General features: G+C 42.8%; 1 protein-coding gene across 1 annotated transcript; it reads right to left on the reverse strand.

The window, feature by feature from the left end:
• Positions 1–1,457: 1,457 nt before the first annotated feature.
• Positions 1,458–21,513, reverse strand: gpia (glucose-6-phosphate isomerase a). Its single transcript, XM_079501893.1, has 18 exons — positions 21,252–21,513; positions 19,459–19,549; positions 18,055–18,123; positions 16,734–16,853; positions 16,427–16,510; positions 14,765–14,911; positions 13,683–13,754; positions 13,074–13,118; positions 12,896–12,949; positions 12,172–12,232; positions 11,903–11,946; positions 10,596–10,748; positions 7,813–7,942; positions 5,963–6,039; positions 5,492–5,620; positions 3,917–3,992; positions 2,678–2,744; positions 1,458–1,961 (listed from the first exon to the last, which is right to left on the reverse strand). Exons 1-18 carry the CDS (start codon positions 21,368–21,370, stop codon positions 1,838–1,840), a joined length of 1,662 nt encoding a protein of 553 aa, XP_079358019.1. The 5' UTR covers positions 21,371–21,513; the 3' UTR covers positions 1,458–1,837.
• Positions 21,514–22,150: the final 637 nt, after the last annotated feature.

Here is a 22,150-nt window from a genome sequence, read left to right on the forward strand (position 1 = left end):
ACAGCTCAAAAGTATATTAATGACATAGTAAAATGTTGAAAATGAGTGGTATTCCCCTTTAATATCTTTATAGCTTGTCTTTTGTTAATCGGCACTTGCCAAAATGTGCTGACCTCATCACATTTGTGCTGACCTCATCACATTTGTGCTGACCTCATCACATTGGTCATGACGTCTATGCACTGAGAAAACTGTTGCGCCTTTCTTCGTCCTTTTTTTCTTTCCAAACTTGACTACGGTAGCGGTGGTCTCAAAAACATAAGGGAAACTTTGACAGGAAAAGACTCGCTCACCGTATTAAACTGAGACTGAGAAATATTTTTTCTTTATTTTATCATGCTCATAAAGTGCTCTGCTTTTTAATTGCACTTTATGAGCATGATAAAATAAAGAAAAAATATTTTTCTAAGTCTCAGTTTAAGGAGTTTTTACTTCTATTTTCCATACGGTGAGCGAGTCTTTTCCTGTCAAAGTTTCCCTCATGACGTCTATGGCCGTTTCTAGCCCAAGGAGTGTTTTTTGTGCAAAACTAATACTTGATATGGATTCAGAATCATGAAAACCCCCTAGTTTGACATGCCACATGCTACTGTACTTAAAGCATAAGGAAAGTTTGACATTTGACAGTTTTGCCTGCCATAAGATGTTAATGGTAGGTAGGGTCACAAGAAACCCCTATAGAAAAAAGCTTCTCAATACTGACAGCCGGTCAGCTAGTGGATTCATGAATGCATGTATATAGACAATATTTTATGCAAAAAAAAAAAGAAAAAAGACTGGGCTCCATTTTCGTTCTAGCTTTCTAAATACACAATTTGGGGATTTAGCAGTGGGGAAGGGGTGTTCCCCCACTAAAGTTGGTATTTTCGTTACCTGTCTAAATCCCTAAAACACCTCCGTTACCCGTTATATTAAGCATAGGTGTGGTTTGGGCGTTACAATAATTAAACCAATCACCATGCCAATGATGCCATATGACATTGCCTTTAAGAGATCCCTTATCCGTTGCCCGTTATGCCCAGTTCTATATTGCTTCATAGCCTTATGGTCTATAGCCCATGAAGAGTGATGTGTTGTGCTGCTGAAAATGCATGGGTTTGTTATTACAAACACTCTAATTATTACCATCAGAATATAGGTTTATAACTTTAACCCATTTAGGCCTGACGTCGAAATTAAAAAAAAAAAAAAAAGGATTTTCACGATTTTTCAAAAATAGCAGACCTACAAGCTCGTAGCGCGCCACTCGGTGGCGCGCTATGAGCTTGTAGATCTGCTATTTTTCAATAGCTAAAGCATAACATAATGCTAACACCAAAAGGGGTTCCCGCCCAAAATGGGTTAAAATATAGAATATAACTAACAAAAAACATTTTAACCTTTGAGGACAGGAATAATTATCCACCACATGGCATGTGTTGTATACCCACTGACCAAAGCACGAAAATACAAGTGCATAAAGTGACAAATGGAACATTTATTTTGCAACTCAGTGCGGACTATGTGGGGGCACGTTTTCACCTACAGTAATATCTGCACATTAAACGGGAGATTGGATTTCCTCCCCCTCAAAAAGCAACCAGAAGATTCCCTTTTAAAAAGGTCATACATTATCAACATAATACAGTCAAGTCTCACAATGTACATCACTCAAATTAAAAACGTACTGGCGGTCGCGAACGTAAAGTGCTCACCCTGGCGGCAGGGTCAAACAGCTATGGTGTGCCAGGGACTACATAATAGTGAATTAATTTAGCCAATGAGAGGACAACACTTAAGTTATTCAGCCAATGGCGTTGGGTTACAAACTGAAGCTCGGAGCAGAGTGGAGGTTTATTCAGGCAAAGTTTTTCTTCAGGAAGCTGATGAGCCCGTTGGTGGAGGAGTCGTGGGAGGTGACCTCCGAGTCGCCGTGGAGCTCAGGTTCGATCTGCTTGGCCAGCTGCTTGCCTAGCTCCACCCTATGGGACGGAAAGGCAATAACTTTGTCAAACATAAAAAAAAAAAGCATTTTCAACATTTAACACGGACTCCGCCAGAAACGAGGAACACGAAGGTTTAAATTAGTACCATAGCCCGCCAAACACGAGACTCTCGTGTTTGAGGGCTTGTATTCTTTAATCCATCTTTTAATCTGATCGTATCGCTAGCTAATGTTGCTACCGCATCAACACAAAGTGGGACACTGGCCGCGGCCATTTTGAAGATGCGCGCGCATCCACTTCCATTATAAGGCCTGTATTCAAAGCTCTGTATCTCAGAAAAGGACATTGAGGGGACCGTTTCTGGTGAATACAAGGGTTTTCAACGGGCTGTAGCAGGCGGGCTGACACTCGCGGTCGGGTTTTTCCAACACAGAGCGAGACAACAACATCCGGGCATGGCACCACACACAGCAGTTTGTCATTGTAACCGGTTACGGATATTTGGCTCTTCAAAGTAAGTGTTACGCGCGATAAAACCTTGGCAATACGCCATCGAGGGATTAATTAATGCTGCCGTGAATTGAGTTTTAACACAATAAAGTTTTGCGTCATTCAGTGTTACAGTACAGGTCTAATTTCATGAGGTCCTCTAATTTCATGAGAGGCCCTCAAAAGTATTACACGTTTACCTAAGATTTATAAAAAAGTATGTGGTTTTGTATATCATTTACATGGCAGGATTTTTCACTTACCCCCACTGGTCGTAGCTGTTGATGTCCCACATGACACCTTGCACGAAGATTTTGTGCTCATACATGGCTGTAAAACAACACAGGACACCATCCAATCAGAGTGGAAGCACGCAGAGTGGAAGCACGCTATATAAATGCACCATTTGGTAAATGGTGCATTTATATAGCGCCTTTATCCAAGGCGCTTTACATAGATTGTGCATTACATTCATTCACCCATTCACACACCGATGCACATCAGGAGCAATTAGGGGTTCAGTGTCTTGCTCAAGGACACTTCGACACTAACTCTGGGGGAGCCTGGGTTCGAACTGGCAACCTTGCGGTTACCATCCAGCCACTCTACCCCTGAGCCACCACCGCCCCCGAAGCATAAAACACAGAGGGCCCTGTATAGCCTTACCCAATCTACAAGCTCACAACTTGTCAAAGTATATTGGCCATTTAACATTTTAAAATGTTTTAGAAAAATACATTTATTTTTGTATTTAATAAAATAAATAAATGCAAAAGTTCATAATCATCAAGGCATAAGTGGTAGGGTCCAGAGACTATAAATGTCCCTGCACAAAGAGCGCGTTTTTCGGATTTTTAAGCGGCGTTTCTCCATCGGTTTTGCGAAAAAACGTGTCCAGTCAGTGTGCAACCACCTTTACCTTACGGATAACATACTATTATCAGTCTAGAGAGGTTCCTTTGGGTTGACTTGACTTTGACAGCCATGGATAAAAACACAACAGCCAAAAAACATTTCCCCCTGAGCTCATTGGCCGACTTATGTCTCACCAGATGATGTACTGGTTTCCAGCATTGTCCCCTCGTCATAGTTCAGGGTGCCTTAACCCATTCAGGCCTGACGTCGAAATTTAAAAAAATGTTTTCAAAAACATGACAATTTTCTGAAAGATTTGAGGCACATTTTAACGATTTTTCAAAAATAGCAGACCTACAAGTTCATAGCGCGCCACTCGGTGGCGCGCTATGAGCTTGTAGATCTGCTATTTTTCAATAGCTAAATTATAACATAATGTATGTAACCACCAAAAGGGGTTCCCGCTCAAAATGGGTTAAACACGGTATCACTAACAAAGCCCAGGCTTACTTCCTATAACAGCAGAAACACTAGCTTACTTCCTAACAGCAGAGACACTAGCTTAGTTACAAATGGCAGAAACGCTAACCAAAGATGCCAAAAATGGGGCAAAACAGGCGCAGTCCATGCCAACACCCTTTACTTACCGACGAGAGCTCCAAGCATAAAGGGACTCAGTTTCGTGAAAACAAAAGAGTTGCTTGGTTTGTTCCCTTCGAACACCTAATGTTGGACAGGGATAGAAACAAATATATAATAATTATTAATTCACAATTGGGATAGAGCATAATTATGCAGTTACAGACAATTTACAGTGAGGTACAAATAAGCAGACAAGTTAATGTCCTTTGGGATTGAGTCTCGCAAGCTTAATGTCCTTTGGGATTGAGTCTCGCAAGCTTAAAAAGGACGACATTGTTTTATTTATTTTAACAAAGGTTCATGTTTTACTAAGTTTGTTAGAGGTTTTGACAGGGGGGGCGGCAGGGGCATGAGAACAAGTGTCTAAATATGTGGTGATTTATTTATTTTTTACACTGCCATTTCTCTGTTTTTTAGTATAGTCCTATTATCATGGGATCTATTGAATGTGAAGGAGGAGGTGACATAAACTGACATATTGAGCCTACAACACAATATGGCATTCCCCTACTATCCCCCTACATTCAATAGATCATGTGTTCTTTAGTATAGTCCTAGTATCATGGGATCTATTGAATGTGAAGGAGGAGGTGACATAAACGGACATATTGAGCCTACAACACAGTATGGCGTTCCCCTACTATCCGCCTACATTCATAGATCATGTGATGTTTTGTGGCCAGATGCAATTCTGTAAATAAAGACATATTTAGTCACTTGTTCGAATGCCCCCGCCCCCCTGTCAAAAATAGCTACAAATTGCTAAAACGAAAGAAAGTAGCAAATCAAAAAATGTAATGTCACAACCTAAAACATGAACCTTGGTTCAACAATACTTTGTTGACCGGAGCCTCCCAGGGGTCTACACTTGGTCCCCTCCTTTTCCCCCTCAACACCAATTATCAACATTGATCTACATACAAGCTCACAACTTGACGAGCTTATACATATGCCAATTCCCCTGAATGTTTGCCCATTATGACATTCCCAGAACTGGCACACTACAGTTCATGATGAATAAAAAAAATCCTTCTTACAGGATTGGACAATCAACTGACTAACGGATCTATGGCCTCACGTGATCACACTTAAGACACACTTGAGTCCTGTGTGTTCTGTGTGTCATGGCCGCCACAATGCATTTCCAATGGGAGTCACATGGTTTCACCAAACATTTGTTTCACTGTTTCCACACCCGAGCGGAAAACGGCCGACAGCCGCGGGCAGAAGAAGCTGTCCGCAGCTTCTTTTCCGAGTTTTTAAGACAGCTGGTGGATGGAAAAGAAGCTCCACCTCCGCTGCTGACTGCCGCGACGGACAGATTCCCGGAAACGCTCTCCCGCGGAGGTGGAGCTTAATTTATATCCACCAGCTGTCTAAAAACTCGGAAAAGAAGCTGCGGACAGCCGAGAACGTTAGTAAGTGTGGCAGCACCTTTTGAAGGCCGTTTTCTGCCCCCTCCCCCCCATCAAACAAAAATGTTTGGTGAAACCATGTGACTCCCATTGACACACAGAAGACACAGGACGCAAGTGTGTCTTGCGTGTGAATTAGGTGTGAGATGAGATCAGTGCACCTACTTTGTGAGGCAGCAGGTTCTCCAGGGCCGGCCCTCCCATGCCGCTGGCCTCCAGTTCTTTGCGGGCCTCGTCTGAAGTCTTCCCCTTCATCAGCGCTTCTGTCTGGGCCAGAAAGTTGGCCGCCAGGATCTGAACAACACAGAATCATCAGGACAGACCATTAGCGCCATCATTAGCTAAAGTGGAATCGGAGTCTTGAATTCTTCTTCTTCTAACCATTGAGAAATAGACAGTTAAGGTCCCGGCACACTGGCTGCGTTTTTCGGATTTTTAGCTGCGTTTGTCCATCGTTTTTTCCGAAAAACGCGTCCAGTGTGCAACTGCAACCACCTTTACAGTTTGCTCAGTTGCAAATTTTCCACTGGCACTGGATTAAAATACATGAAAAAGCAGGTACATGCTTTCACATTCAAAATGGTCAGATACTATCTTCTGTAAATAATTCGATAAAAAACTATGAGAATCGGATACCTTGTGATGAAGGTTGTTCCTGATTGGGTTCTGTGACTGGGCAGGAATGAGGAAGTCAGCGGGAATCATTCTGGTGCCTGGTTGGATAACACAAAGAGGAGAACTGGTCAAAGATAACGCATAAGGGGAACGGACATTCATGAAGGTCCTCAGGAATTTACAGCAGTGGTCGGCAAGTAAGTACGCTTGTTACCACGGGCCAATTCTAAAGGCCTATTTCATACTCCAGTTTTAGGTGATAAGGCGACCACCATTTCGGTGGTCACCTTATCAACTAGAACTAGAGTATGAATAGGCCTTTAGCCATTAGATGCCGGGCCAGAACAAAATCAACCAATTCATAATTTGTCTAGTAAGCAACACATCTCGCAAAGATAAGGGAATCTGTGACAGCTGCTGAAAGTTGGGGTACCAAGTACCAAAGCAAAGCAAAGTTCTTTGTTTACCCAGGGTGAATGGACTAAGCTCGACGAACTTGTTTACAGCCAGGCCCTGCTCATAGAACATTTCATGGTAGGGGTTCAATGCCTTGCTCAAGGGCACTTCAGCGGTGGTAATTTTAACGTGCCGGTCCTGGGATATTATATATATAAAAGAGTAAAGAATAATAATGTAATTTTCATTCTGCTTTAAGTAGAATGTGACGTGTAAAACTAGGGGGTTTTCATGATTCTGAATCCTTGCCAGGCCATTTGTTTTGCACAAAAACAATTGGACTAAAAATGTCCATAGCAGTCATCACAAATGTGATGAGGTTCATCACATTTGGTCAAGTGGCTATGGCCGTTTTTAGCCCTTATTGTTGACTAGGATTCATGCCCTTTACAAATTGCAGATCAGAGCATCTGCTGTGGCCTGACAGAGACATATAAAGACAATAATTCAAGCCTAGGCGTCATGCACACACACAGGCCACATGTACACCCCACACACACACACACACACACACACACCAGAGGTCGCTGTAGGCAACCTTTGGTACAGTAATTACCGGCTTAAGCAATTTAAAACAAAATGACAAGAAAACAAAGACCAGAAAATATAATTCCATCCAGATATCCTGGCCAGTAAAAAAGAAAGAATAGGCGCACGGAAATGTATCATTATTTTTGCCCTTCTGTCTTTGGACAGAGGGAAAAATAGAGATTGGCACGCATCCTACAAATCAGACTCATCCTCGAAGATGAAGGATCCAACAGGATCACGCGGTCTCTTTCTCTCTGTGCTGTGTGTGTGTGTGTGTGTGTGTGTGTGTGTGTGTGTGTGTGTGTGTGTGTGTGTGTGTGTGTGTGTGAGGGGGTGGGGGTTCAGTGCAGCGGTGTGTGGCCGACAGAGTGCTACACTTCTTTAGTACGACGGTGTGTGACCGAGAAATACATTATCCGCAGCTGTTAAGAAATGTATTAATTTCAAACCGAAAGACTGCGGTTCCTTATGGCGTATTGAACCGTGTATTCCGTACCGAACAGTTCGGTTTAACTTGGGTCTTTTAACTTAACTCATAACTTATAAAGTACATTACGTCAGTGAAAAATAGAATGCAGTGAAAAAACTATATTATGCTTCTCTTTCGGGATTAATAAAGTATTACATATATCTAACTATATATCTACATTAAAATTGATAAGACAATTGTGAGAAAAAAACCTCAATTAATTCAGGCCTTTTTATTCTTAGTGGCAGAAATGGGCTTCCTTCCCTACTATATTCACTTTCACCACATTCATGTCTACATGAATGTGTCTACATTAATTAAAATAAGAATTCTGTTGCTTATTGCAAACTATGCATCGTACGAGTACGAGACAGTGTGTGTGTGTGTGTGTGTGTTAATGTTACAGTATTAGTACCTTGATGAATGAGCTGATAGAAAGCATGCTGCCCATTGGTCCCTGGCTCTCCCCAGACGATGGGTCCAGTGTGGTAGTTGACACGGGTGCCACTTTTGCTGATGTACTTTCCATTGGACTCCATGTCACCCTGGCGTGGACCACAAACAAAAGATCACAGTCACAATCAGACACAGCAGCACAGCTTCTCTATCTCTGCCATCCTGACAGCGACCAGGCTTCCCTGATGGCAACCAGACCAACGCTCCAGGGGGGCCTAGCACTTACAGTAAAACTAAAAACTTTTGTTCCTGGACTAATATATATATTTGTCAAGCTTGGGGAAGAAGACAGTTTTTGGCTCTCCTTTTTTCAAAACGTTTTATATATAAAATCTGTGCATTTAACCCATTTTGACCTGAGATCAGATTCTAAAAATGTCTTCTACATCCTGACAGTTTTCTGAAAAAGCTATGTTTCTATGTCAGTCGTTCGATATTTAAAAAATGGCAGACCTACAAGCTCGTAGCGCGCCACTCGGTGGCGCGCTATGAGCTTGTAGATCTGCTATTTTTCAATAGCTAAAGCATAACATAATGCTAACACCAAAAGGGGTTCCCAACTTCCCGCCCAAAATGGGTTAATTCTCAAAACGTTTTATATATAAAATCTGTGCATTTAAATAATCAACAGGCAGGATGTATAAACACACAGACACACACCGTATTATCTTATACAGTACGTACGTCCATATATGGAGACTATTCTGGCACGCTGACAGCGCATGGCAACATCAGTGACACCAGCAAGGTTTAGATACAGTAAGTGACATTGCATGGTGCTATCAGGAGACTTCACGGAGCCTTCACAGAGTGTGACCGTGGACCTGGCCTCTTCACAGAGCACAGCCATGGACTGCTACCATATTACATTATACCACTGCACTGTATTTTATCTTAACAGTCTTATACCACTATATATTATCTGACATCACTTTTATGCCATATTATATTATATTATCACTATTAAATGTATTAGTATTGCTACTACTTGTATCTCCCTCTCCTCTCTCTCTTTCCGTACCCCGACACGGTCGAGGTAGGGAGGGAGTTTTTCGTACCACTGTAGCAATAGTAGGGACGCTACATACTAATTCCTACACGGGTTGTGTTTATAACCACGCCCCCGGGCAAGTTAAGTTTACTGAGGTTAAGGTTAGGTTTAGGTATAGTTTTCTTGAGGTTAAGGTTAGGGTTAGGTATAGTTTTACTGAGGTTTAAGGTTAGGTTTAGGCTGTCAATCACAACGACTGGCCAATCACAGCGCGTCGACTGCACAACCCATGTAGGCTTTGGTATGTCGCGGTAGGGACTTTAAGCAACGACGGCTACGGCAGTCGGCTATGGCAACCGGAAATGAATCAGTGATCGATACATAAACCTGCTTGCCGTCGCAGCCCTTTCTACTACGGAAGAACCTACACTTACATGTAGTGTCTACAACGCCATGTCATAACCATGTTTATTGAAATTATAGCTGTCATACATTTACACCGATTGCTCCATCACCTCTCTTACGTTGTGTAATGTGTTGGCATGCTCTGAATGAAGAAATAACACTAATACCATGTCATATTAACCTGTTTTTTTTTATAATTTTTTATCCCACGATTTTTGTAACCCATTTTTCACCCTTGTGTCAATTATCTAATGTGATCCTGGGCTCTACACACCCTCCGCCAACCTAGTCCCCATATATGGGGGACATGGGGAGAGCAACGGACTTGAACTCATGCTTCCTTCATGCCTGAGTGTCCAAGTTGCTCCTTTACACCTGACAGGGGGGAGTTTCCCTGGTTGGACGTAGCGCGTGGAAGAACAGGTTAATGGAATAACGTGCTCACGTTATTCCATTAACCTGTTTTTTAAAACGGTTTTAGAATAACACAAATTTCTCCAGCACCTTCCTCTTTCCACTGCTGATCATGTCCAGCGCATGTAAGAATTAAGCAATATCGGCAAGTTAGCTGACACGTGACCGGGTGTTTATGTTTGACACGCGCTGCATACCAATGTCACCATCGCCGACGGCTGTTTGCTTAACGATTTTGACAGCTACGGCGTCATAGCCGCCGTAGTTCCGCCTAGCGGAGACGTCCTGAAAACAGTCGTTGCTTAAAGACCCTATTGCTTGCTCAGGGTGGGATCTCTATCGGTTCACAACTTTATGTGATTTGACACTTGAATAAAATTGAATATCACAAGCTCTTACGGTTTGTATATTTCTTCTCAATAAAAAAAAAACCAGGTATTGCATAACCGGGTGGGACATGCATTCCCCGTGCACGCACGCACGCACGCACACACACACACAATTTATTGATTTAGTCAAATGGTGGTACACACAAGTCTCTTTTACAAGACTCAGACGACAAGATGCCACCAAGAAAAAATATATATATAATAATCTCAAGAGTACTTTAAAAAGGAATAATTTAAATAACAGGTAGCAGACCACTCAGTACACATAACCTGTCCCCTGTTGTCCCAACAGATGTTATGTCCCCATCTCCTGTCTTTTTTTCTGCTAGCTCTACCCTCTCTCTATCCTTTTTGTTCTGCGTTTCTGTCTCTTGCGTGACTACTGACCACAATGTAAACAAGCCATTGTGCTCTTCTGGGCATTTCAATCCTCTTTAGCAGACCCTGTATTAACAAAAACGCCCGCGGTCTCCGAGGCGAACCTTGTATTGACCTTGTGCTTTCCTCGAACTATGCTTTTCTCTACAAAAAAATCAAACCAACCTGCTGGAAGTAGGCAGCGAAGCGGTGCATATACTGGTCGTACGGCAGCATGGCGTGGGTCTCAGCTTGGAAGAAGTTGATGTACCAGACGCCCAGCACGGCCAGAAGCACCGGCACGTTCTGCTCCAGAGGCGTGTTGCGGAAATGATTGTCCTGGAGGTGGGATTTTAGAAAACAACAGTAACCAACTAGAACGCAAAAGGCCTTCATTAGTGTCCCAAAGCAACATTCGATCATTTAGACCAGGGGTTCTCAACCCGTGGGTCGCGACCCCTCGGGGGGTCGCCAAATTATTTTAAGGGGTCCCCAAATTATTTAAAAAAAAAATATATATATATATATATATATATATATTTTTAAATTTTATTTTCACTTTTTTTCAAAAATAGCAGACCTACAAGCTCGTAGCGCGCCACTCGGTGGCGCGCTACGAGCTTGTAGATCTGCTATTTTTCAATAGCTAAATTATAACAATGCTTAAAACACCAAAAGGGGTTCCCGCCCAAAATGGTTTAAGGTTATTGTAGCAGTCAATTTATATTGGGGGTCGGGAGGGGGCGGGGCAGGGGTCCCGAGACATTGCCAAAGCATTTCCGGGGGTCCCCGGCCAAAAACGTTGAGAACCCCTGATTTAGACAAATTCAGTCTTGCCCGCATGTACTGAAAGAACTAGTTGTGACTGACTTCTAGTTGTCCTATAGCCTAGTTCTGTTTATCTCTTTCTTTGGACTGCGCCAAGGCCAGTGCAGACAGTGGGCTTGTGGTTAGAGTGTCCGCCCTGAGACTGGGAGGTCGGGGTTCGATCCCCGGCCGGGTCATCATACCAAAGACTGTAAAAATGGGAACCAATGCCTCCCTGCTTGGCACTCAGCATCAAGGGTTGGATTGGGGGGTCAAATCAACTAATGATTCCCGAGCGCGGCGCACGCTGCAGCTCACCGCTCCTTGGCTGCGGCTCACCGTTCCAAGAGATGGGTCAAATGCGGAGAACAAATTTCACTGCGGTAACGTCTGTGACTAATCGTACGACTGCAAATCCCAAACCTACAGTGTCTGAACTAGCCAGCTGGGATGTACTGGCAGATATTTTTCAAAGCAGCCTCCCTCGGGGGCAACTTTAATATCAAAATAATAAGGGTACACAAGAATTAGTCATTTCAAAAGGAATCAAATTCAGTGGAAGTAATATGATCCGAGTCTGACACATACTCTGTGCCCACAAGCATGCAACAGTTGCCCTCAGTTGCCAGAACAATACTGAATAATGCCTACGCGGGGAGGGAAGTGAGAAAGAAAAGTGTGCCTACCATCCAGTGTGCGCCAGCGAGAAGCTGCTCAAAGTTATCAAACCCTACAGGACAGGAGTGGAAACACAGAGGAACATTTTGACAATACTTAAAATACAATTTAAATACTTCCAAAGATGAGCAGGGGAATTTGATACACAATTACACATTTCGGTAATGAGCATAACAAAGCATATTCACATACATAACAGTTATAACATGGTTAATAACAACCTCTTGTTTACGACAATGCCATACAGTAGATTTCTGAGCGTTTCCAGCAGACATACCTATGTGCAGTGCAATGGACATGCCAATAGCGGACCACAGTGAGTAGCGGCCTCCAACCCACTGAAATATGCAAACATGACATAACGGTCAACCAAACCAAATCAGAGCAACACACAGACACGACCTAGTTGCTCAGACAAAGGCCACAATTCATCAAAAAATGTCAGAACAATTGTTGATGTCGTCGAGGATTGTTCATGATTTCGCAGGCCGGCCGGATGCCGACCTGAAATCCTTTTCGTGGCATCTTTGTAATCGTTTCATTCTAATATGGGTAAAAATCTTATAATTAATAATTAGTTAATGTTAATGGCTTGGTATGTTCAACTTATAGTTGCCACTGAACAATCCAGCAAAAGACAGTTTGGGAAACGTATTGCAAACTTTAAACTACATAAAACCTTGACCTGGCTCGGGTCTGATGCTATGCATGCTACAGTCGCTCTTCAGGGCCCTTACCAGGAGCCATGCAAAGAATGCAAAACAAAAAAAGTGCAGATTGTTTTTCAAAAAGGGGGGGGAAAGGGCCATTTACATTACAAATCATTTTCATACAGGCCTTTGTCATTCTCAACCTTTATCCACATTTCTGTTAATATTTGCCTCGTGGCATCATCATCATATAACAATAACGTGCATGGTCTTTATACTGTTGACAAAAGAAAGTCTGTTGATTTTTTGATTATTATATAAAAGCATGCGGTAACGGTGAATAATACTTACATCCCAGAACTCAAACATGTTGTCTGTATCAATGCCAAAGTCCTTCACTTTGGGCTAGAAGAAAAAAAGGGAGAGGAGATCAAAGTAAAATATCACCGAAAGGTTAAATTCATTATCCAGCATGGCAAGGCATGTCGATATGAGAGGACCAGTGTCATTTGGAAATGGCATAACTTACTGCGTTGGTGGACAGCGCTACAAAATGCTTGGCGACTGCAGATTTCTGTAACAAAGAGAGGAGAGAGAGAGAGAGAGAGAGAGAGAGAGAGAGGAACATGCATCAAGCTCATGACACTGACATGGGCATGATGTGACACTTCTTCTTGTATTTATATTTAATGCACTTATCAAATCCATCTTCTCGTACCACGGTAGGGAAAACCCTGTGGCCTCATGGGTAACGATTCAGAACGATGTGCAGTGTTGATTTTGACAGCATATTGTGATTTTAGTCATAGTTTTAGTCACCGGCAATGTTTTAGTGTTAGTCTAGTTTTAGTCGACAAAATATAAGATTTAAGTCGACTAAATCTACAGTTGATTTAGTCGACTAAAATGTATTTTGGCAGGCCTCGATGCCGTGGTAATGACTGATTTTACACAGCACGCCACGTTGAGCTTGTAGATCGGCTATTTTCAGCATGTATTCAGAACAACAATTAACACCCCCATGTGGCTATTATTAGCTGCTACACACACACACATTCACAATATCATCCGGTCCGTCGGTAAAAGTGGTCCGTGTTTATAAATCGACTGGGCGCTATAATGTAATGGATTAACTCACGTCTTTTGCCGTTTTGAGGAACCACTCCCTGGCAGACTCGCCGTTGGTGATGGTCTCTTGGGTGGTGAATGTCTGAAAAAGGTTGATAACACAAACCGATAATAAGCATGCTGTGCGCACAGTTAATGAACACTTAACTCATTTTGACCTGAGATCAGATTCTAAAAATGTCTTCTACATCCTGACAGTTTTCTGAAAAAGCTATGTTTCTATGTCAGTGGTTCTTCTTCGATTTTTCAAAAATAGCAGACCTACAAGCTCGTAGCGCGCCACTCGGTGGCGCGCTATGGCTTGTAGATCTGCTATTTTTCAATTGCTAAAGCATAACATAATGCTAACACCAAAAGGGGTTCCCGCCCCAAAATGGGTTAATGCTCCTGTGCCTCAGTATCACTGAGAACAGGTAGAATAATCAGCTATTCTGTGTTGAATAACCCACAAACTGTTTATGCCCATGTCAAGTCAATCACAACCGTAATAACTAGATCCTGAGCGATACATCTGTCAGGTTATATCGACATAAACACAGGTATATCATAATCGCCGTATAATGTGGTCAAATTATACGGACCAATATGACATTGTTTTACAGAACATAATGCCAAAAAGATTCTAGGGATCCTTTATAAAGTTACGCAAACTGCGTTCACTTCATGGGGCCAGTCCAATGGCTGCTCTTCTACATAGACTTCTATTGAGAATGGGGACAACCAACTGGGACAAGTCCTGGACCGGAAGTAGGCAGAAATGCATTGGACTCAGGCAACAGCCCAGCTTTAATGATCTTAAATCCCTTTATTTTAGATTGTTTTGTAGTAATAGTACAACATAAATATTACAGAGATTTTAGTTGTTACTGTACAATACAAAACAGTTGTCATGTTGCACACATGCCTAAAATAGCTCTCATTTGCGCCGCCCACGTTGAAAACAATGCATTTCCAACTCCAGCTTGTCTCAGTTCAGCCTACATACATGAACAGCGCTCGGTTTCTGCCCCCTCAATATCGTGACTCTTCTATTACATGGCTCTGGGTGGGGCTTAGTGAAGGCCAGGGTGCATTCATTGTGCTTATTCATACCTTGGAAGCGATGATGAAGAGCGTGGTCTCTGCGTTGAGTTGAGCCAGGGTCTTGGCCATGTGAGTGCCGTCAATGTTGGATACAAACCACACATTGGGTCCGCCTTCCGAGTAGGGTTTCAGAGCCTCTGTCACCATCAGTGGACCCTGCAACAGAGTGCACACGTTCACATAACAAAAATCAATGTTGCTGCTGCGTCATGGCGGGTAATGCATTGTGCTGTCTGACCTTTTCCCACGAGGGAGGGATGCCATAAAATGGCTCCTTTGTTTGCCCTGATGCGTGGTGTCATTATGCAAGTTTGTTTTTTGTCTCAGACTCATGTCTTTCTGTCAGACGTCTTGATTCATTACTACCCTGGCTGTGACACAGTAAATGTGTGACTGGCAGGGTTTAATTTTTAATAGCTCGTGTCTGTCTGTGAACAAAATTAACTCGAGGACAGACATCCAAATGGAAAAAGGACCGCCGAAGGAGGAGATCAACTTTGACAAAATGGCATACAGTCTCGCAAATGGAGACATGTAGAAAGATTAGATTTGATGCATTGGAAATAAAATAAACTAATTTGTTATACTGGTGAATTTTATTACTTTTTTCTGCATTTCCTCCCTTTGAAAGGTCCTTTTTTGTCATGCCATGAAACCGTGGTTACAGTGAAGGAGTGACAAAAATGAAACATGCTTCAGAACCATGCTTTAATTAAAGCCAAGCACAGCTCCATGTTACTTCAGCTCATGTCTCATGTTGGATTCTTGAGCAGTACCAAAATAGCGAGGCATAAAAAGTAAAATAAAAACAATGCTATAGTAGCAGGGGACATACGGTGTATATATATATATATAATATATATATTTTGGGTCACGCCCCTTTTTAGCATAAATTGACTGGCCTATGAGCAGCTCCACTGGAGCAGTTGTTGCCTTGCTCAAGGACACTTCATGTGTGTTGGGGCCAGTAGGACGCAAAATTACTTTTTTTTTTGCTAAGACAGTAATATGCAATGTGGCCCCTCTGGAGTGAGTGTGGAAATACAGTGGCCCTCTCCATTGTCAAAGTTGCCCACTCACTAGACCATACATGGGCAACTGGCGGCCCGGGGGCCACATGCGGCCCCCACCTTCACTTAATGTGGCCCTCAGGTTAATGTCAGAATACTGATATAATATTGGTTTCAGCTGTTACAATTCCACAACATGCAAACATGACACGCTGTTATTACTTCAGTCTAAATTAGTAGCTCAATGCTCAACACAAGTATAATTAAAGGAATTTGAAATTACATAAAAATGTAAACTTTCAGGATTCCAATTCAAAAATAGCAAAACAATTATTCGAGATTTAAATTCGAATATAGCAAAAATAGCCAATCTACTAGTAGATTGGCTATTTTTGCTACAACGTTAATATATGGCCCTAGGGAGTGAGTGTGGAAATATTGTGGCCCTCTCCATTGTCAAAGTTGCCCAACAACCCTGACCTAGACTATAGCACTGGTTGGGGCCATTCACTTCCTCATACAGATTGTTTTCTTCCGGTCTGGGGAATCAAACCTTCCAGCTACAAGTGCGCTGCTCTAACCTTTAGATCTACCGCTGCCCCCAAAAAAAAATACATTCAACTCGACTCATATCAAACTGGACGTAGAAATTAACTCTCACCAGATCAGAGCCTCCGATGCCGATGTTGACCACGTCAGTGATGGCCTTTCCACTGAAGCCCTTCCACTCTCCACTACGTACTCTCTGCAGTAAACACAACAGTAAATTGGCAAAGTTAAAGTGTCTTGTATTTTACAACATTGCTCTTATTTTAAAAGAAATACACTACATTATGGGACTACATGACAAGGTTTCAAAAACCACACAAATAAAAGACTTCAATTTAGAAGTCCTGCACAAAAGGTTGCATATGCATGCACACAAACTGCATTGTATACACAGCACAGAAATTGAATACTATACTCACGTGACAAAAGCCCTTCATCTTGTTGAGCACCCCGTTGACCTCTGGCATGACGTCCTTACCGTCGACATGGATTGGCGTGTTTGAGCGATTACGTAGGGCAACGTGGAGCACAGCACGACCCTACACACACACACACACACACACACACATACACACTTATGAACAAACAGTGAGGGCCATATCTTGCCTTACCCCTAAACTTAGCCACATTTTACTATTCTTAAAAATAGCTATTGAAAAATAGCAGATCTACAAGCTCATAGCACGGCACTGAGTGCTGCGCTATGAACTTGTAGGTCTGCTATTTTTGAAAAATCGTGAAAATGTGCCTCAAATCTTTGAATATATATTCTTTAGTTTCAGTTTTTAACTAAAATCTTTCCTTCTGGGAACAACATTTTTTCAGATGGGGGTCGGCGGCATATTACATATAATTTTTGGGGTCCTTGACATGAAATATATTCAGAACCACTGATATAGAAACATTTTTTAAATGTCGACGTCAGGCCAAAATGGGTTAAAGTAGTTCAGCTAGCCGATCTACATCGTCACGTCGTGAGCTTGTAGATTCGCTATTTGAACTTTTTGTTTTAAATGTTTTTTTAGGGATAAGGGGTACGGCAGCATGCAAGATAAGGGCCCTGAATCTACTATCCAACCTTGGCTGCATTATCCTTGCATGCATCTTTAATTTATTAGTCTGCACAAATTGCAGTGTCACTGTCTGGGGAGGATGTTACGTAACGCAGTGCCTTTGCATCATAGTGCTGTGTGAAAGAGGACGGTTTCCCTCTGAATGACCAAACGGAGCGTGTGCTGCAACAAGCAGAAACACCAGCCAGCGTGCACTGCAGGCACCTTTGTGCGCAGGAGGCGGTCAAACTGATAAACCACGACATTATGGTCAGACGTATAACTATGGCGTATAAGCCATTTTGACCTGAGATCAGATTCTAAAAATGTCTTCTACATCCTGACAGTTTTCTGAAAAAGCTGTTTCTATGTCAGTCGTTCTTCGATTTTTCAAAAATAGCAGACCTATAAGCTCGTAGCGTGCCACTCGGTGGCGCGCTATGAGCTTGTAGATCTGCTATTTTTCAATAGCTAAAGCATAACATAATGCTGACGCCAAAAGGGGTTCCCGCCCAAAATGGGATAACAGAACTACAATACTATCCCCAGCAATATTTGCTCCTCGGGCCAAAAATTAGGACATAAGCCACCTGATAAAAATTGTGCACTTTCATAAAGCTTTCACACAATGTGGAAATGCACTAGAAGGATGTTGAAACTTTTTCAGATACTGTTAGCAAGTCAGTACCTCTGTGAAGTTGATCTTTTCTCCAGAGAACATCTTCTCTCTGGCCTCCTCGACTCCTCTGGACTTGGCCTGGGAACAAACAAAACAAACAAACAAACAAACAGGGACACCATTTACTATTTACTAAATCAATTTATTGCCCATACAGTAGATATTAGGATCAGCAACACGGCGTGTACCAACACTTTGGGCAGTTATTTCTTTAGCAATCTTAGGTTGCTCCATTTAAAAAAATAAACTTTTCCTCATTTTGAGTGATAATGAGTTACCACATTCTCAAAGATGTTAGCGTAACACTTAGACCACAATCTCCAAGTAAGGCGTTAACGGAACACCTCGGTACAATGTCCTTGTTTGGGCTCAAGACCATTGTGACCAGATTTGACTGAGAGCCTGCCATCATGCAAATTCCAGCTTTTCAGAGGAGAAAAACTTTATTTTTTCCCCCCAAAATGAGTTAATAGCACAGGCAGACTCTGAAATAAGTGTCAGAGCTGAAATCGACATGTAAATATGAAATAAATGCTTAAACATGTAGCTAGGTGTAATGTTAGAGACCACAGAAGTGAACCTTTCAAGCCTGTTTTCTCAACTCTCTGTTTTCTGCAAGACATTACTCTATAAGCCATATCTCCAAAACTGGTGGGTCAAACTGAACAACCAATGTCAATTTGAAGCTGTGATTCCCTGCTTTCATATGACATGAAAAATCCAATGGCAGTCTCTGTCAAATTTGGTCACATTTGATCATCCATTTATTCCATGAGATTAGACCATGGACCATTTTATGGTTTTATCCAGAATGATTGGAGCGTCGCTCCAAATGATGCGACGTAGCAGTACACTGGGGGAGGGAGAGGAGGGACCGGGGCTTGACGGACAGATCGGCGAGATCCAATCAGGGCGTGCGCAAATTTCTGCCGCGACCCGCCCCTCTAGACCAGAAAGCTAACACATTAGCTCACGCTACTTAAGGATATAAAACAGCTGGTATATGAAGACAACCATCATTTCATATGATGGGGAAGGCTTTGAGAGGCTGACAAGCTCTTTGACTACGGATAGAATGAGCTTAAGGCTGATCAAGTTTGACAGCTGCAGCCTAAATGACACACACACACACACACACACACACACACACACACACACACACACACACACACACACACACACACACACACACACACACACACACACACACACACACACACACACACACACACACACACACACACACACACACACACACACACACACACACACACACACACACACACACACACACACACACACACACACACCACCACCCCCCCCCCCCCCCCCCCCCCGTGTCGGGTTGTGTAAAGACAGACAAAGGAGGAAACGCTATTGTTACAGCAGAGGAAGAGGATTGAGTTACCGTACCATGGACAACAGCAGAGTCATGACTTCCTCGTTGATGAGATTCTTGGAGTAGTCCAGCAGGATCTCTCCATCGTCTGTCTCAAGGGTTGTGCTGTCAGAGATAAAGATGATAAGAGCTTTGTCTTACATTCAGCGTACTTATACATACACTTCTTTAGGGTAGCTCTTGTCCTATGTGTATTGCTGTATTGATTTTTTGTGTTTGTTTCATGGTTGTTTGTACAGTATGCTGTGTATTGTTCTATGTCACAAGGTGGACAACAATGGAAACAAGCTTCGGCTTTTTTGTGTATAGTCCACGTTGGCGTTTTCTAAATTGACTATTGTAAAAAAAGGGGAAAAAAAAAAGTATTCTATCCATCTATAATAAAACCAGGGACAATTCTGATGCTTGTTTACGGGTACCAGTGGCTTGCAAGTGATGATGAAAATGAAAAAAGGAGAGCATGTAAGAGCTGGGGGGAATGGTAAAGTCAGTCATACATACAGACTGGCAGCTCCATTTTTAGAAATACTGAAGAACTGTTCACAGATTCTGCTGTTGCCAACTAGCCATAGAACTTTACTTTATTAATCGATAACATAGGATTGAATCGATAATGACAAAATCGTGCAGGAAGAGGCAACATTACTGCCTCCCCTGGTCAGATGTTGAATTGGAATCTACGAATAAACGTGCAGGTGGAAAATCCAATTCTGACGAATGAATGGACACTGAATGGGCCGGCTCAACTAAATGAGCAATTCGTGAACAATAAAAAGAAAAATCACTATCAAGAGGAAATGGTCAAGTAAAGTAGGCCTAAATGCCCTGAGTTATGTACACAAGTAGTGCTTTTTCTGGTTTTAATAGCAGATTTTGTATTGACCTGTACTTTCTTTCGTTGAACTGTATATTCCAGTACAAACTGTTCATACAATGTTCAATCAATTCACTCGTCGGATGCTCCCTCAGAATTAGCCCCATATGTTCCCTCAGCGCTACGCTCAGTGCTGAGGGAACATACTGGGGCTCCCTCAGAATCAGATGCTCAGAATCAGATGGAGGAGGATGTGCAGACCTGCACGTAGCAGGCTGTGCTTTAATTCACATGACAGAACAGAAGAAGAGGAGGAGGAAACGCCTTCCTTCGCTGCTGCAGTCAAACTGACAATTTTAATCCATTTAAAAAGAAAACGTAACATTGTCACGTAGCAGGTTACATGTAACCGGCAGGTTACCGGTTACATGTAGCACTAGTACACCCAAACGCACTTTAAACTGTTTGTGGTGGAGGCAAGGATTCACACGCCGAGGTCACGAAACGAAACGTACGACTACGAGTCCATGGCGGGTTAGGGTTACTGGGTTAGCTATGGCAGCAAGCCAGCCAGGCAGCTATAGCTGCTATACTAGCATTAGCCAGCTATAATAATATCGCTAGTACATGATGAGGCCTTTAGCTCATCTGAGACAGTCTTTATTAAAGTCGAAGCTGAAGATTCCCCAAAAAACTCGACCAAAAGGTCCCAATTTACGTGGATCAAGTTCCCGAATGCTTTCAAATGAAGCCACTTCGAAACGATGACCTTGTAAACTCATACAAAGTATTAGACAGAAAGCCACAGCGCACTGTACTGTACACTGTCACAGTATAGTGTGTAATGTAAAGAACGCGTTTTAGTCTTTAGTTCTGGACTGCAAAAGTGGCGTTAACATTGAATCTCACCATCACCTGACATTAAAGAACTGTTGCGTTCTGTCAGTGTGTGACATGACAGCTCATGCAGACAGTTACGAAACACACGCCTACCTGAATTTGCTGAACCTCTCCTTGTCCGCATCAAACATGGCTCTCATGTTGAGATTCCCGGCGTTGGTTTTGTACCATTGCTCGAGTTTCGCGTAGTTCGGATCGCTTGCAAGTCCCATGGTGATAAGGTGATGGTATAGTGGTCCCTACTAATAGTCTAGTTCCCTTCCAGGCAGACAGAAGTGCTGAGTGAGTGAGTGAGATGTGAGTCTGGGACGTTACAGCAAAGAAAAGGAAGGGGTCGGTACTACAATGCAGAGGAATGGTTTGACCGCTCTGCACCAATGACAGGGCCCAGGTGTTACCACTCCTACTATGACCGTCCGTGTAGGCTCCGCCCACCTCGCAGACTGACAGAAAGCCTAGAGGGCAGGCCTCCCTCTGAAGGTGCTGCCACACTATCGAAAGAGCTGCGCACGTTCTCGGCTGCGCGCAGCTTAAATTCTGAGTTTTTAGACAGCTGGTGGATGGAAAAGAAGCTCCACCTCCGCGGATTTTTTGCGCGACGGACAGTTTCCCGGAAACGCTCTCCTCCGCGCAGAAAGTCCGCGGAGGTGGAGCTTCTTTTCCATCCACCAGCTGTCTAAAAACTCGGAATTTAAGCTGCGCAGAGCTTAAGAAGTGCGCAGCTTAAGACCGTTTTGCGCTAAGGTGTGGAGACGGTGTCTCTCTCATCATCCCAAAGCGAAGCATCTTCTTGTCATTTGTTCAGTTCCATCACATCACCCACATTGCTACTTCAGGCGTGTGTGTGTGTGTGTGTGTGTGTGTGTGTGTAGGGCAGGATTTACCCTCCCAAGGGCCCCCTGACAGCAGAGCAGAAGCTCTGTGTTTTAACCATAATACTAAATATATAATAACTAACCATAAATCTTGCTTGAATTTGATTGCAATACTGC

Source organism: Electrona antarctica (genome assembly GCF_951216825.1).
Source record: "Electrona antarctica genome assembly, chromosome: 5".
Classification (NCBI taxonomy): Eukaryota; Metazoa; Chordata; class Actinopteri; order Myctophiformes; family Myctophidae; genus Electrona; species Electrona antarctica.